Source organism: Manis javanica, chromosome 3, assembly GCF_040802235.1.
Source record: "Manis javanica isolate MJ-LG chromosome 3, MJ_LKY, whole genome shotgun sequence".
In the NCBI taxonomy this organism is placed as follows: domain Eukaryota; kingdom Metazoa; phylum Chordata; class Mammalia; order Pholidota; family Manidae; genus Manis; species Manis javanica.
Genome location: NC_133158.1, coordinates 152769607 through 152787491, shown reverse-complemented (window position 1 = coordinate 152787491; position 17885 = coordinate 152769607). Strand labels below are relative to the sequence as shown.

Here is a 17885-nt window from a genome sequence, read left to right as displayed (position 1 = left end):
AGATCAGTATCTGGCTTGTAAAGTAGGTTCTTAAAGAATAAGATGACCATGGACTATAAGGAGAAAATTATAAATTGACAAAAGTGGAAAAAGAATATACAATCATCCACCCTTTTGACTTTCTCTTTTCATTTTCCAAATCCTTGTGAATTTTTTAGCATTTTTAAACACAAGGCCTGTCTATGAATTGCAGGCTAACTCATTTATAAAAAGCGCGTGCCCTCTTCCCCTCAAATACAATAAAAGGTGTTTAGAAGTTGAAAAACTTTAGGTATTGGCTAAGTCTTAAGTGATAACTTATAATAAGAAATTTATAATGATTTCTGGGGATTCATATGTGTGAATTAATGGATTTTCATAACAATATGAATCCTATTAAGTTGCAGAAGAGTATGCACAGGATGCTTTCAATCATATGTAGTTAAAAGGCAGAACAGTATACCCCCACCAACACATACAAACGTACATGCAACACCTTTACCAATTTCCTCTGTCTTTCTCATATATGTACACTGGTATGGTAAAGTTATAAGCAAATGTATGGGAATGATAAACACCATGGTCAGAGTAGCATTTGATGGGAGAAGGTATAATTAGGTGGGAATTAGATATGAATATACAGCTTCAATATTTCATATATTTTATTTCTTTAGTTGGCTCAAAAGTACAAGATTATAGGAAGGTTAGGAAAATGAAAAGAAAGTAGACCATAATGTAATCTCTAAAAAGAATTTCCCTTATGTATAAAATGAGTCAATCAAGTTTTTATGTATTAGTAAAATTCTAATTATTTCTTAACAAAAGTTACCTTGCCATGTTACTCAAATTGCCTTTACATTTTTTTCCCCAAATGTTTTTCAAATGCCTCTGAATGACTTCATAAATCACACTGCTGATTTTGATACTGAGTCTTTAAAAGAATGTGGGTTTTTCAAGTGAATAGCTTTAAAATATTTGTTCCCATAATACAAATTACTCTAAAAAAAAGATATCTTTTATGAGGTATTGATAAAGAATTTTTGTTACTCACAAACTTGAAGAATACAGACTATCTGGTGATTGGCACCTTCTTTGAAACTGGTAAATGTTGAATTTTTTTTCCCAAACTCTTAAATACATCTGATAAATTATGTATGCAAATATGTTAAGACTTCCTTTGTTTTCATAAGCATCACTGTAATCAACATTGCTTACTTGATTTCTCGCTTTCAAAAAAGGTGTTTTGTGTTTAGAATTAAGGTATTTAAAGTTTCCAAGTATTTCAAGCTTTTAAAACTACAAAAACAGGAATTTGTATTTTGCCATGGTTAAAGACTATGAGCTTCACATTTGTTTGAAATTACAAAGAGGTTTCTATGCCCGGCTTAGGACACTTGGCAAAATACACTGCAAATGCAGTACATTTTATGCAAGGAATATATTTCTGAGGGCCTTTCATAATTTAAAGCCCACGAAATTCTGAAATTTTGCTGATGATTCTGTGCTCCAGGCGTTTCAGTTTATCAACTGAAGTGGAACCTCCAAGAAGTCATTAACATGCTATAATTCACTGCTACATCAACCCTCCCGATCCTTTGGAACCTAAGCAACTATTAACTGATTCTTAATATCTGTACAGGATGGGGGCAGTGCCTTGTTTTCCATTTGACTCATACAGTGAGGTTTAGAAGGTGAGGTTTCCACATTTTGATAAAATGAGACCCGTTGCACTGACACGCGCAGAAAGCCCTTCTTTTCGGTTGCTTTTGTAGGTGGCTCCAGACTGGACCCCGCGGGCTCCTTTGTCCCCACCAACACCAAACAAGCTCTGTCCAACATGCTGCAGCGGCGCTCGGGTGCTGTGATGCAGCCGCCCCTTCACGCCATCACTTCACAGCAGCAGTTGGTGCAGATGAAGCTCGTGCAGCAGCAGCGGCTTCTCAGGCAAGCCCAGACGCGCCCGTTCCAACAGGTGTGTGCAGTGTGCAGCCGGCGGGGTGGTGCTCCGCCTTCAATAGCGCTTCCAGCTCAGGGAGTGTGGGCGGTGCCGCATAGTCCGCGAGCCTGTGCCTCTGTGTGCGTGTGGGCGGAGCTCTGCTACGGGTTCGTAAATGCTCTTCCTCCTTTGGATTTTAATGTCTGATCAAACAAGGGCCCGAAATGTCTTAAGGAAGAGCTGATGATTTTCTAGTCACTTAGAAGCAGCGGGCCTTTCATCCTTAAAGTGACCTCTGAGCACTGCTCCCTGTTTTAATTATCACCATTTTCTGCACTCCTTTTAGCTCTGCTTCCATGTACTACTGTTAGAGTTAATACTCTCAAGTTGTATGTCTGAAGCCCTGATGTTTCTCATGTTTCTCCTAGAGTGCCCGCACAGACTCTATTTTTAGCATATATTTAATAAGGTCTATAACAAACATTAGCAATAGTCTGTGTAGGTGTACCTTCAGCTTTTTGATTTATATTATTTCTGTTTTTTGTGCCCTGTAACCTAATTTTCTTTAACTTTTGAGGTGACAATGATTGTTTAACAAAACAGTGGTGGAAATCACATACATCTTAGGAGAGACTCATGAAATCCACAAACCCATACAAATAAATACATTAAAAAGGAGGAGAGGAGATTGAGACTTCTTTTTCAAGTTTCAATGTACGTTTTGCATTTTACAATTTTTATAAAAAGATTATACTTTTTTTGTTTTGATGGTGATGATAGCATCTGACTCTACCGGAGCACTTACTATTTGCCAAAACACTTCTGGGCACTTCAAATGTATTGGTTGTCTTAGATCCCACAACAACCCTGTCCGTTGGGTACCTCTGCAATCCTCAAAAGTAGCCAATCCACATGTGTGTCCTTCTCTAAGAAGACAACACAAATTAACAAGAAATTCTAATGCTTTTAAAAATACTCTTTGTAGTTTGGATAACTTCCTAGGCATATCTCCATCGTATAATTTATGGCACATCTGCATTCAGTCCCCTTAGTGATTTTAGGGTGGGGGTGGGAGGGTTAGTTGTGCATTCTTAAAAATGGTTCCTTTTCTCACCTATATTCTAAGAAGTCTAGGAGAGAGCAAACTAGTTGAACTGCAGGAGAATGCCAACAACAGTTTCACTACACGCTTGTCTCTCCCTGACCTCTAGCTATTGCTGAAGCTCCATGGTTTTAAGATGGGACTAAGTTGCTTCATACATAGAAATGATGAGGATTTGATTAAAACACTTAAAAGCATTGATTTTGCTTAAAGAGCAGCATATGTTTGGAGCCATGTTAAGCCTCAGTGGGATTTTAGCTCTTATTGGGGATGAACAAAAATACTTATACCATGGTTTCAAATACTTGTTGAGATAAAAAGTTTACTAGAAGTTGTACAACCATCTCATGAAAAAGAAGTCAGCTCCCTTTTAAAGTAATTTAAGCCTAAATAAAATTTGCTTTCCAATAAGTTTTTTCATATCTACCTTTTTAATCACAAGGCATAATTTGCCTTATTAGTACTTTTCAAGTATTATTGCTAAATTCAGTTTTGAATTGCTCTAAGTGATTCCTAGTATGGGGCAAGCCTGTTGGGCCATTTATAAGGCTAAACACCTGTCCTTTAAGGTTACTATAAGCCATGACAAGCAGTTTCTTGTAAAGTATTTTTTAAAAGAATTCAATAGACTAATCTACATGTAATTACAGATATCCTTGCATATTTGGGGAAGGCAGGCTTATGACCTAAAATGTCATAAGAGGGGGCCTTCCAGAGGCCCCCTCTTATCTCCCCCCCTTTCCTCAAACTCCTCAAGAGTTCCTAACTGTATTCTTTTTTACCACCTAGAGTTGTACTGCTTGTACCAATAGGAATTAACTGATAATTCATTCTTTTTCTGATTGATTCTTTCGTGATAGATCTTCTCTCTCTCTCTCTCTCTCTCTCTCTCTCTCTCTCTCTCTCTCTCTCTCTCTCTCTCTCTCTCTCTCTCTATCTATCTTCTCCTTTTGAGAAGTCAGGATTTCCTGCTTCAAGTTGTAAAGGCTCAGCTTCATAGCAGTTGTACAGCATTCCCTCCCCTTTCCTCCTAAAGAAAATCCTAAAAATTCCTTTTTAACGGTTTGTTGAAATTTTGCTTTAGAATCTCTGAAGGGCTTTCAGAAGCAGACATGTTTTTTTCTCTCTTTCTCTCACTATTCCTCAGATGTTGGATAACTGAGAAAAATAATGTTCTTATTAGGAAGAGAAATACATATATGGCTCAATCCCAGGGTAGAGCGGTCCTTCAGAGAGAAATGAGACTTGTGTGTAGCATGTGCTCAAGTGCCCGCGCCTAGGAGGTTCCCAGGAAATAATAGCTCCTTTCCTCTTTCTTAGTAGATCATGTATAAACTATTAACATGCTGGCATCTAGCTAAATATGTTATTGTGGCTGAAAGAAATTCTCTTTATGGTAATCCTTAAAAAGCTAAAACAAAGGCAGTTAAATGGAATAAAATTGATAGTGATAAATTATTTTAATATATAATTGTGGATGGAATTAGTTGTTTTTCTAAGAATTACTGACCTATATTCTTCATAATAAGAAATGGTAGAGCAATGTTGATTCTAATTTTGGCAGGAACATTTTCTCAGGCTAAATGCCTACACATAATGGTGATTCTCTCTAGCTACATAAGAATTTGTAATTTTTCTTCTTCAGTTTTTGGCTTCTTAAAAAGATGACGTAGATATCATTTTTGTCCTTGCCCTAGACATTTTCTGGTTACAGAAGGCCATTTCTAACATGTAACAAACATGTGGGAGATATTCCATTTTCAGTTAATTCAAAACTGATCTTGGAATTTTAGTAGATGCTTTTAAAGATTGATTAGTTTCTCCAAGCCTGGGTATGACTGCTCTGTAGGCCTGTTGTCCGGTGACCCCCACCCCTCCCCCTACAAACACCCCCGCCTGGTTGTCCCCTCTTCTTATAAGGTCAGGCATTGGGTATTATGATGTTTTGTATCATGTTTTCAGTGACTGAGCACAAGGTAGAAATCTATGAGATGCTTATCAAGTGAATACATTTTGATCAGCTATTTCCAGAAAGCCTAGAGAACTTCCTAGTAACCTTAATCCTTAGCAAACTGATTTTTAGCCACAAATTCGTCTCAAAGCAGTCCTTCTGAGTGTTTCTAGACACTGCACCCAGCAGTGACCTCTGAAAGTCTAGATGGGGCAGGGAGCACAGCACTTCCTGGATTCTGGGTGTCTCAGATTTTGTGGGGTCCCCTTAGCCTCTTCCCATCTAATGCAGAGAAGTTGACATATGTAGGACTCATCTAGCTTTAGATGGTGTACAATGAAAATAGAATACCATTATAAAATAACTCTCTAGGTCTGCTGCAGAGTCTGACTATCAGCTTTAATCTGATAGAATTTTCTATTGTGGACCATCTTAAATTTCCTCAGAAATGTATCAAGACATTGGTATAGTAACTGGAAAACAGGTGCTGAATAGGGTGGGTATTACTAGTATTTTCAATCAAATTATTTGATGTAATGATTGGTATTATAATCGAGGTATATTTTCTCACATCTTTTGTGCATATCAATATACACTAAAGATGTTTTGGCAAGAACTGATTTCATTCTTTTTATTTATAGTCTTCATCCAGAAAAATATAAATGATTGCTCTCTGTTCCTTACTCCATGTCTCTTATATAAGTGGGGCTCAGTGTAGTGGTTATGTTACTTTTCTGGGCCTCAGAGCCTCATCTGTAAGATGGAGCTAATGTAATATTTACTCTATAGTATTTTATAGTTTCATGCATGTAATGGATCTTTGAACAGTGGCTGGCTCATAGTAAGTGCTCAAAAAGTGTTAGCTGCTATACTTACTGTTACTATTTTTAGTATTATGTTTTGTTTGTATTGTTCAAGGGATATCTCTATCTCATACAGTGACCTTTATTTTCTTAAATATGTTAAGAATTAAAAGAGAACAAAAGCACATCAAATGCTTTACTTGTGTGGTTTACAGTAATTGTCCCTAAGAAGATTGGTGCTCAGTGGTCACCAATAGAAGAGACTAATAAAAAGGGATGCTTTTTAGTTTTCTTAATAACTATTTCAGTTTCTTAGAGCAGTATGTTTTTACTGCCTAAGTTCTGTGATACAGACTTCATTTCAGAAGGACTGATTGAAATTTTAGTGTTAAAAATACCACTGTATTTTATTTTCACATAGCCTATGAGAGCTATTGTGAAATATAGAATATTGGTTGTGAGAACACCAAATGCTGCTTAATATTTTTCCAGTCACCTTTTTCTTATATCCAGTATTTTTCTTCTGAAAGAAGGAACTTCCTTCTTCACCCCCACCTATCAATCTTCTAAGGAAGGAGCTTTTGGAGAAAATCTTAGTTTTGACCCAGGAAAAAGGACTCAATTTTACATCTTGATTTATGTATCACTTTATCCTGATTTCTTCCTTTCAATGTACAAAATCATTTTGTTGTTCTTTATAGTCTATGCTAGATAGTGTAAGAATCCAAAGAAAGATAAGCAAATAAAGTGTTCAGCATAACTGAGACAAATTTAGAAGAAAGCAATTGGTTATAGGCTATGGATAATCAGTATTTTCATGACGTTGAAGAAAATAATTTCCGACAGAGGACAGAAATGATGTGCCCAGTTACAGCTAGTGGATACTTGTAAGAACATTAGGTTATTAAATGTGGAACAGGTGCCGTCATTATGTACCCAACTGAAGATAATAGTTTAATTTAAAGAAAGGGCAATGGCTGAGTCAGAGCCTCCCAGAGATGTTTGTTCCTTACAAAAAGTTTATCTTTTAACTTCTGGAGGATATGCCTCTTGGTTTGATGAAGCCCATTTAAGTTGAGCAGCCAACCTTTGACTCATAATTCATCTCCTATCCTAGGGATGTTATGTCTCTTTGGAATATCTCTTTCTTTCCATTGCTTACTCCTTCCTACTCACTCCTTAGAGATGTATTTGAAATGTATTGACAGAACAGAAAATAATATAGCAAATATTAATGTACCTACCATCATTTATTAAATAATGTTCTGCAATATTTGCTCTAGATCACTTAAAAAAATAAAACATTACAGATATGAATGAGACTCCTTGTCTACTCTCATTTCCCTTCTTTCCTATAAAGAGAAATTGCTATCATGAATTTAGTGTTTTTCCTTATGAATGTTTTTACACTTCTATTACTTATTTTTGCATCATTAACATAAATATTATATAGTATTACTTTGATTTGAAACTTACTAAATTGGTTTCATAGATATACTATGTTGCAACTCTTTTTGGACATATATTTTGACTTAATTTTGAATTGTATATTCTTTGTTACATGCAGTTTTATTCATTTGTTTGTCTTGGATGAATGCTATTTTGCCATGAACATTAACATTATCCATTCTCCTGTTAATGGTTATTTAAGTTATTTCTAACTTTTTCTTACTGTTAAAAGTGCTACAGTAAAATTTTGTTCATTTCTTCTGCACATACAAAGAGTTTTAGGTAATGTACTTGAAAGTGGAAATGATGATTTGATTTCTAAAGTGGTGTTAATTCTCATCAGTCACAAATGAGTTTTTTCCTTTCTCCACGTGCTCACCAAGCCTATATTGTCAGATATTAATTTTCTCATTCAGAGCAGATGAAATGGTATTTTATTATATTAATTGGCATTTCTTCATTAGCTGTGAATTTAGGCATCTTCTACAACTTTATTAGCTATTCAAATTTTCCTTTCTGTAATTTTTCTGATTGTAAAATTTGAACATATTTCAAAATAATTTTATTCTTACTTGCTCAAGGTAGGCAGAGCAGTAAACAGATCTTGAGTTTTGATGATTACCTTTAATACATTTACTCAGAGTATAATTTCATTACATCTCAATGACAAAGATGAATTTAGGAGAAAAACCACTGAACTAGAAAATATGTCCTAAACTCTATTGTTTTGTTCCTTGGATGACTACCATGCCCAGGGAAGTGGGTATTATGCTTACCAGTTAATATCTGGTATTTCTCTGTTTATTTGAATGATGAGAAAGGTGTTCATTTAATTTGCTGAAATTACGAGTTGGCAAATACAGTGATCTAGGAGATAATATATACAACTTGATTTTTATGAGTGAGGGGAGCAGATTGGGATAGAAGGTGAGAAAATGTACTTCTAATACAAAGGTGGTTGTTGGATCTTAAGACAAATGTACAGATACAATAAATTATGTACCTATACCTAAAATGGTGAGGGAACGTTTTACTTACTTGGAAAATGCCTCCTATAATTTCCTTAATGTAGTAAAATACTTTCTCTGTTCGGGTTTCTATTAGGTTCCAGAAAATTTTTGACATCTCAGACAAAATGTCACTTGGAATCTGTTTATAAAAATGGTTAAACAAGTGAGTCATTTACCTGAGAAGTAGGAATATTTTCCCAAGCATCTAGTTACCTTTTTCTAAATCAGAGTCCCTGTTAGTGTGTAAACACTGGTGGCTCTCTAAATATGTGTCATCTATTTTGGTTGATGGAATGTGCAGTTAACCTGATGCTCTGTTTTCATTTGCACTTCCTGGGGATGGAGCTATCGAATTACTTTCTCCAGCAGTATATGACCTACTGACTTGTTTACTTAATGTCTTATCCATTTAATGTGACCCAAATGTCCTGAGCTCTCCCACTGGCTGTAGGTGAGGAAGGACTCCAATGCCCTTCTGCTCACATGGGTCCCAGCATTGCTTAGTTGTAACAAGTGTCTGTGAAAGCTCCCCTACGTCTTTTATGTCACCATTTAACCTTCAGGATGTGCTTTTCCATTATACAGATATTACCATGTTATTTATCAGTGTCCCAGTCTATAGTGATGTTGTTTGGTGTATGAATTTTAAGCCTCTATAGGTCTGGGTTTTTAAGTCTCAACTCCGATGAAACATTGTTTTAAAATGAACTATTTCATATGTATTTTGGCTACCCACATCATTAGGCTAAAAAAATCTTATCTGTATTGTCTGCCGTTTTCTTGCTGTCCCCTAGGACTTCTGTAACTCTGCTGTCTCCCTTCTAGAAGACTTTGACAACATAATGGTAACACCCCTGCTGTCATTCCTTTTTCTTTCTTTCTTTTTTTAAGTAAACTTCTATAGCATTACTCTTTTAACATCAAAATGAGAAGCGGGTATTCTTCTGTAGCTGGTAATAATTATAGTCTTCATTTCACTGTTACTCACTTGGTTTATGTTTGAGACTGTAACACAGAATCATGAATGCATTGACCATGTCCAATTTAATGGAATTTATTTCTGAAAGTTTTTCCCTTTGATTGCCTCATGATTCTCATTATATATGTGTATGGTGTAGAAACCAGTGGACGTTCATGGCCTGGGCTTGGGAGCATAGACCAGTTCGTGCACCTTCATCCCGATCTCAGTTTTGAACCCCTCTATTCCTGATCTCTTGCTTCTCTCTGTGGTAATTCACATCATTAGCAGAAGAACGCATGGCATGCTGATTTATAGGCCAATGCAAGATAATGAAAACTGTGGTTATGAAACATACCTTTCTCATCACATCCCACTCACTGGCATTCTTAAATTCTTCACAGAACGCATCATCTCTATTTTCTTTCCGGTATGGAGAAGATTTTTTTTGAGCATAGGTCTTGTGCATGCATGTCATAAGACCTTACCTCTACTGCTTTGCCTGGGCTAGCTAAGAATGCATGTTTTGCATTAAATTACTTATGGGTTTCTGTATCAGGCAGCCAACCCACAACATAAACCCAAGAAGCATTAGAATAAAAAAGAGCACACATCTCAGATGTGAATGTAAGTCAACTTGTTTCACTGCCAATTTTAATGGGTAACATTTTCTGTTACATTGGTGAAATATCCTTAACTGCATTTTCAAGTTTTGAAAATAGGTTATTAAATACTTGTTATATAGGCAATTCTTTAAGTTATGTTAGAAAAGGAAAATTTAGAGACTTTTCTGAGAAGAATTTTTCTATCAGCTTTTCTCAACCCTTTGTGGTATACAGAGAGCAGATGAGGTTTTTATTTAAAAACTTGATTAAACTTTATCAAACTTAAAAACTTTTTGGAGATAACCTGTGCTAGCTGTAGGGCATTTATTGTTTTGATGATAATATAATTCAGGTAGAAAACAATTTGCATCAATCATTGATTTAAAAATATTTTTTGTCAGGTAAAGTTAAAAGATTTGTGATTTGTGTATTCATTCAAATTAATGGAAACGTGTGTGTGTGTATATATATATATATATGTCTTTGTTGTCCTTTTCACCATTCTTCTTTTCCTCTGCTGTTCTCCAGTATCAGGAATTTAGTGACTATATATACCCAGCCAGTCATTATCTGCATCATTTATGTGCATGTTGATAGATTATATGTAAATGTTCACAGTTTTATGAGGTGTTTATTTTAGAATATATCAGTTTGTTCCAGCAGTTAATGTTCCTGTTAATCTATTCCCAGCCAAGTTATATTTTATATGAAAGCTTTATAAAATGATCAAGTATAACTTGGCAACTTATAGTTATACAATTTTATAAAATTTTGGATCTGTTATCAACAATCACATTATACCAATGTGGTGCGGTGACTACAATTTCTGGTTCACACCATCTGTTGTTTTAGCCTTGGGCACCATTACTCAGAACCTTCCACAGTCATAATCACAACCAAAACCTTTTTGGTAAGTGACTCATAAAACATTACCCACTGGTTTTCACTGGGCGACTTTTATTGTTACTCCTAAATCAGCATTTTCAGAAACAAAGTCACAAAATTTCGCTGTGGTTTATCAGGTACAACTTGTCTCTCTACTTGAGACCCTTAAACACTATTGAAAAGCTACTAAATAGGGATTTTTAAAAATCATTACTAGTGAATTGAGTGGATAGAAAAGTCCTGTTCCTGAAAGGTTGATAATTACAATGCCTACTGCCTGCTAACTGGGGGTATAACTAATTTTCCTTTAACAAGAGATCACATTTGCTCAGTTGACTGAGGGAGAGATTGCTAATGAAGAGAACACCCAGGAGAATAAAATTATGTTTGAGGATGATTTATCAAAACTTTTAAACATACTGGATGCATTAATTTCAAATTATGCAAAGGCCTCTGAGTCAACATCTCTTTGAGCTGAGATACTTCTTTTGTGTAATTAAAAAAGAAAGCAGTAAGACAGAATTGTTCTTATAAAGGCCAGGAAAATGAATCAGTATTGAACAGCACAGCTTCTTTACAAGTTTTTAGAAAGTGGAAATTGTAGAAAATATAATGGATTTATATTTCTTATATAGAGGCAAACCCAAAGCAAAGAGCATAAACAAACTAGAGAAGGAAACTAAATTTGTAGGAATCCACATCCAGTAGCAATATAGAGATGGATCTGTGTAGTTATCAAATGTTCCCAGTTGACTGGGGCTTGCTCCCTTAGCACGTGTAAGTCAGGTACTTGAGCCATGGGAGCTTGAGCAGGGGCACAAATGTGTCCTATTTTCTGTCCCAGTGAGGTGCTCAAAATCATATGGCACTTGGTTAGGCATGCATATTCCATCAAAAAGCCAATCACCTGAAATAACTGTTGTACACATAAAAATAGAAAGTTAATGTTGCCTCATTGTTTTAGTTAAGCAGAATAAATCAAGAGGGGGAAACTAAGCTACTTTTCAGATAGTAATGCAAACCAAAAAGAAGAAATCATTAAATTCATACATGCTAAAAATTAAATTAAAATTGAACTTTCAAAATAAAAGATGATGCTAAAAAATGGGGCAATTAGAAAGCACTTGGTAAATTAATTCATGCTGAAATATAAATCCCAATTACTTCTGAAACTCTTGGTTAACAGATAAACTAAGTTAAATCCTAAGTTTTCTCAACAAATACTTATTGAGCACTTACAATGTGCCAGACACTGTGCTAGAAACTAATTAAAAACAAGTAAAGCTTAGAAAATTTTCAGGGAAACAACAGATAAATGGATTACATATAGCTAAGGAGACCATATATCATTATTTGTCAGGCATGGTCCTACTGTGCACCTGTTGGCCTATCCTGTCCTGATGTGGATGACATATAGTCTCTTCTTGATTTAATGCAGCCAAGCCATCCCCACCAACATGAAAAGAAACTCGTAATAATCTCAATCTTTAGTTTTCTCACTTATTCCCTCATTATGGTCCTTGAGCATTTGCAAAGTCTTTCAAACTAAAGAACTTTGCTCAGTCATTCATTCTTAACAAATTCAACTATTTCTTCAATTTAACATAATGTGTTCCTAGCATGATGTGGGAAAAACAAAAGTAGGAGGGCATTTCAGTCTTGTGGAAGAGACTGGGGGTGTTTCTCATTTACAGCAACACATGATGCTACAGCTAGGCACAGAGCACTGGGGGGGCTGCTGGCCAACTTGCAGTGTTTGATTTTCTCAGGAAGCATACTGCATATCTGAATTAATACCTACTATACTTAAGTAGTAAGTCAGGAAAAACTGTTGGTGGGAGGGAACATAATATCTTCACAAACAGTTTACCCTTAGGTGAAACTGGTAGACTAAGAATGCATGGATTTTAGAGAATTTGAAATTCTTTATTCCTTTCTCCTTGCTTCTTTGAAAGTTACAGTGTTTTTCCTTGAATGTTAGTTTTGTAAATTAAAAAAAGACATAGAATAGTTTTTAATTCTGATTTCTTACATCTCCATGACTTCAACTGTTACATGCCCATACAACTGTTGCCCAGTGATTCAGGTATTTATCTTAACCAGTATTCTGGTTTCCCCCAACATGTAAGTCATAGTTTGTTTCATAAGGTTCTTCAAAAAGCAAAAGGAGAGTAAAGAGTTAGGATTAGGAAAGGTCTGTTTTATGCATCTGCATGAAGCCTCACATACAGACCACATCTTGTTTCCTTCCAAGCCAGAGTAAAGCATGGGTATTGTAGACCACTTAAGAGTCTCAAGATTCTGACTCACATATAAATAATACATTTTTCCCTCTTTCTGTAAAAATTATAATATACATATATTTTTTTCCCATAAGGAAACACAACAATATTTGTCAGGGACACTGTCCGGGAGGAGTGATTCTTGAAGATCTGGTTGATTTAATGACCCCTTGGCATAATGTTTGGGAGATTAAGAACCGTTTGAATATTTTGCAGGAATAGTTGTAGGCTCTAAATGGCCACACTGCCATAGCCTGAGTTCGCATAGAAGGAGTTGGACTGTTTTCCTTAGACCCAAGCAAAGAGAAGTCTGATTGCACTTAGATTAATCAGCTGAGGACTGAGGGTATTTTCATTGTACCCTAAGATAGAAATTTAGATTCTTGTTGAAGGTGTTGTGTACAGACATCACAGTAGCTTCTCTGAGAAATTCATGTTTGGTCCATGTGTGGGTAGATAGTCACCTTAGGAAAGGCTGAAGTTTCCTAATACCCGAAAGTGATTATGTCAGGATCAGAGAAAGAATTTTACTATAAGATTTATGCACTTGGTTTCAATATCTCATTGACAGTCTTAATAATAAGTCTCTTTTTGGTTTCTTACTAGAGTGAGTTTAAGAGGCTGTATGTCCCTAAAGAGTGAACACCAAAATGATCATTTAAGTATTTTATCCTTAACTCATATAGAACATATCCTGTCATAATGGAAAGAACCCTAGGCTTTGGAGACTCACTTAGTTCAGGTAATGGCTCTGCCAGGTTTAAATGGGTAAACTTGCTAAACTGCTTAATCTCTTTGAGACTGGCTTTCCCTGTCTGAAGAAAATAAAGATGATGCTCTGTCCCTGCAGAGTTCTTGTGAGAAAATAGGAGTACAAACAAGAAGCCCAGTGTCTCATATATAATAGATGTTTAATAGTTGTTGGTGTTCTTCCTCTTAAGCTAAATGTTCATCCCTTTCTCCCTATTACAAATATCTACACTACTTTCCAAGCACATAAAGGGTGTTATATAACTATAATATAGCACTTCTAAAAAAATGAGGACATCTATTCTATAAAACAGTAATAAAATATTCTAGAATAAACCCCATTCTTTATAATTAGTAAATCCTGAAAAAACCTAGGGAAGGTCAGAAGCTAGACCTCTTTCCATGGTTATTACTTGAAGCTTCCATCAAATAGTTTCTGCCACAAAAACATAAAATACACAGATGCTTTTACGAGTATATTTTCCTAAGGCCAAAACATGTAGTAATTTGAGACTGGTGAACAGATGTTCATTGGGTTTATTACGTTGTAGTCAGTTGGAATTTCTGCTTAACTTACTATAAATTTTCATTGATTTTATTCTAATTGATGATTAGAGTCATTGAAGATGACAAATTTATCTTCCCCTGAATACATTCCTAGATGGACAGTGTTTAGGTCACTATGAAGAAAATTTATTAAAAAGTCATGAGATTTGTATACGGCATTTGTATATTCTATATATTCTTTTTCTGTTGTGGGCACAGGATGGTACAACTCTGTGGTTTCAGATTTCACTTAGAGACTCATGCCTTTCACTCTGGAGGGGCATTTGTACCCTCAAGTGTACAAGAAAGCTGTCTCAGAGCTCTCTGATAGGTAGAGCATTGATTGTCTTTGCTTGTACTATGTCTGTGTTACCTTTGGGGGACATCTGCAGTCTTCTTGGAAGAAATTATAAGTTTCAACAGTTTCTACGCACATAGGAAATTGGCAGGAAGTCATACTTAATGAAGTTTGGAAATCTGCAAGTCTAACCACGTAGTGAGATTTGATCTTATAGGTTATTTGGGTTATTAGCCAGGAGCTCAAACCAAGTCCTTGTTGTCATGATCAAGAATTCGCCTCGGCTTTTGTTTTCCAGAGCCAGCCAGGGGACCAGGCTGCTCTCTTCGCTGCACAAGCCCGGCCGTCCCCTCAGCTTCCCCAGTATCCAGGGCTACAGCAGGCACAGGTACTCACGTTTGCTTTGTACATGCTGCTGGGATTTTTAATGTTCTTTATTTGAAGGGAGAAACCAAATAAATAGATGACCAATTCCCTTATGGGGTCTAGAACTTCATTACTACTTCTGCTTATAGATTATAATCGACCTTTTGTTAAGAGTATTACCAGTGATTGTTGAACAAGTCTCAGGATTGACCGATTTAAAGAGCATAAAACATTTTAGGAAATTCTTGAATTAAAACCATAAGGAAACTCAAACACCCTTAATGATAATGGTAGATAAGGAAATGCTTAACAGTCCCAGAGTATTTATTTTATGTTATGATGTATAATGATGTAAGTCAGTATTGAATTTACCATATTAAAAGATAGCATTGCAGAGGAATCATTGTAGAAGAAGAAGTTAATTCATCCTGGAATCAGACCTTAGCACAATTCCTGGTGACTTAACTAGCTGTGTAACTGACCTTGCAAGTTACTCTGAGTCTTGGTTTCCTCTGTAAAATAGAGATGAACACTGTGAGGATCTGAAAACCTATAGAACCAGTATAGCACCAGATACACAGGAGCTGCTCAACAAATGATGGACTTGCCTTAATGTAATGCAACTCTTGAGCTATTTTTCTAGTAATTTTGTAATTTTTACATCCACATACTTTTACTCAATCACTCTCATAAATCAGGGGCCTGAAGGAGGTTGGCAAGACTGCTAGTTGGGGCTGATAAGTCATATTGTGTCCACAGCTGGAAAACCAAGATTGGCTTTCATAGACATTGAGCCCTACAGTGGATCCATGCACACTCCCTGCTGGAAGTTCATAATACTTACTCTGTCTTCCAAGTCAGAGCCTTTAAACTACCTTATAATGAGGTGTGTTGAGGATTTGAAGAACAGTCCTCTTTCTTGTGAACCATACATGGTAGTGATCCAGCAGAACCCCAGATGTTTCATTTACATGAGGTGTCAAGATTTAGAGAAACAGGCCTGCATGTATTAATATTGAATAGACAAATGAAGCATTCATATTACTGTGAGAGTGCTGACAAAGGGCTGTAGTCCAGCAAGTTGCCAATTATACCCTTACTCTTTGCTTAAGATAGTAATTTTTTTTTCTTTATAACTGGTTAGTTAATACAGGCAAATTCATTAGATCCAAGGAGGTGTAGTCACATATCAGCGTACTCCATTATTTTAATTTACAGTGAGCATGGGTAGCTTTTCTGACCAATTTTGGAAACGATATTAATGATGCTGAAATCTGTTGAACATTGATGTCATCTGTGCACAAAAATATAAATGCTCGCCTGATTATTTCTATACAGAAACATGCCCAACCTTCCCTCAAAATAAGCAGTGATCTTAACACTGATCTTGTAACCAAATGAGAATTTCTTTTTTAATTGACAATTCTGGTGAATTGTGATAACAACTAGTTCATTCTACAGCTTTCTAGTTAGCCTCTGCCTCCAGCATAGTCCTCATATTTTGTGTTACAAGAGGCTTTAGAACAGTAAACTTCAGGGAGCTGCCCCATATCTGTGTTTGCCCCATATATCTTAGTGATAGGAAAGCTGATGGTAAATTGAAACACTGACTTAATTCCTTGTGTGTGCCACAGGCTATGCCCCAGGGTTATACGATGTATGGAACACAGATGCCATTGCAGCAAAGCCCGCAGCAGCAGGCTGGCAGTGTGGTCCTGTCTCCCAGCTATAACTCCAGAACCTATCCGGCTGCACATTCCAACCCAGTGCTGATGGAAAGACTCAGACAGATGCAGCAACTGCCAAGCGGCTATGTTCAGCAGCAGACGTCACCGTACCTGCAGCCTTTGACTGGCTCTCAGAGGTGATACATTTAAAAATAGTGATTGTGATAGTTGACACTCAAATTCTTGTCTTTGTTATGCTTTTGATAGCTTCTGATAGGCATGGTGCTTTATAATTGTTTTTATGAGCTTGCATATTTTCATTTAATTTGCATTCTCTCATCTCATTTTTAGTAGCTTCAGAGAGAGGTTCAAAATAAGCAGTGCTCTATTTGTTTATTTGATTCAAGGCCCTTTTAGTTTGACTTTTATCTCCCATAGCATGTGTGTAACATTTTTTAATGACACCACTATGTTAGCCCCAGTATTCTTTCTTTTCATCTCTTTTAAAAAGCTTTTTTGACTAAGTGTCTAAGATAAAAAATTGTTGATTATTGTTAGCAATGCCGTACTAGAGCAGGTTGACCAGAGCCATAGAGCCCATGATTGCAGTGTGCTTTATGCATGGTACCACTTCGTGGATGGTTGGCAAAACAGGATCATGAAAAACTCCTTTTCAGTTCCTGCTTTAATTGGGCCCTGTAGATAGAGTATATAACTATACAGTCCACTATAGCAGCCAGCTAGCCCACCTGTGGCCTATTAAACTCAAATGACAATTTTAGTTCCTCAGACACCCTAGTCACATTTTAAGTGTTCAGTAGCCACCTGCAGCTATCAGAGCTAGTTGGTGTGTGTGACCTGTACAGTCCCACAGGACACTGTGTTTAGAAGGCCCCTTTAATTTAATGCCCTTCCTGTCACCCTCTTGAAATTATTACCAATTTTTATTCAGGGAGCCCTGCATTTTTGTTTTGCACTGAGACCCAGAAATTTTGTAGATGGTCCTGGTGGCCAGTGGCTATTTTATTGGGCAACACAGATGGAGGATATTTCAGTCATCGTACAAAGTCCTGCTGGGTAGCATTTCTCTAGAAGAAACTAATTTCTTGCAAAATTTGTTCTGTAGTGGACAGCAACTTAGCCCCCATGTATCACCATCAGTGGCTACACACCAACTCCACATGGTCAGTGTATAGAAAGTTAGCAAAGCCAGTGCAAGCACATTTGGGAAGATAAATTTGTACAACCTGCACTATATTATTCTTCTAGTAAGTGACAGCCTAGCATATTGCCTACGA

The 17885-nt window shown here is 36.3% G+C and overlaps 1 protein-coding gene across 10 annotated transcripts in view; it reads left to right on the top strand.

Moving 5' to 3' along the window:
- The window catches only part of MED12L (mediator complex subunit 12L), a 317585-nt gene that overhangs the window by 282388 nt on the left and 17312 nt on the right, over positions 1-17885 (top strand). For all 10 annotated transcript variants that reach the window (XR_005058495.2, XM_037008243.2, XM_037008239.2 and 7 more), the window contains 3 exons: positions 1752-1951; positions 14853-14942; positions 16555-16784. Coding sequence is in view for 9 of the 10 variants with exons in the window: in XM_037008243.2 (XP_036864138.1) it covers positions 1752-1951; positions 14853-14942; positions 16555-16784 (520 nt within the window). In the remaining variant the exon portion in view is untranslated. The remainder of the gene's footprint in view (positions 1-1751; positions 1952-14852; positions 14943-16554; positions 16785-17885) is intronic.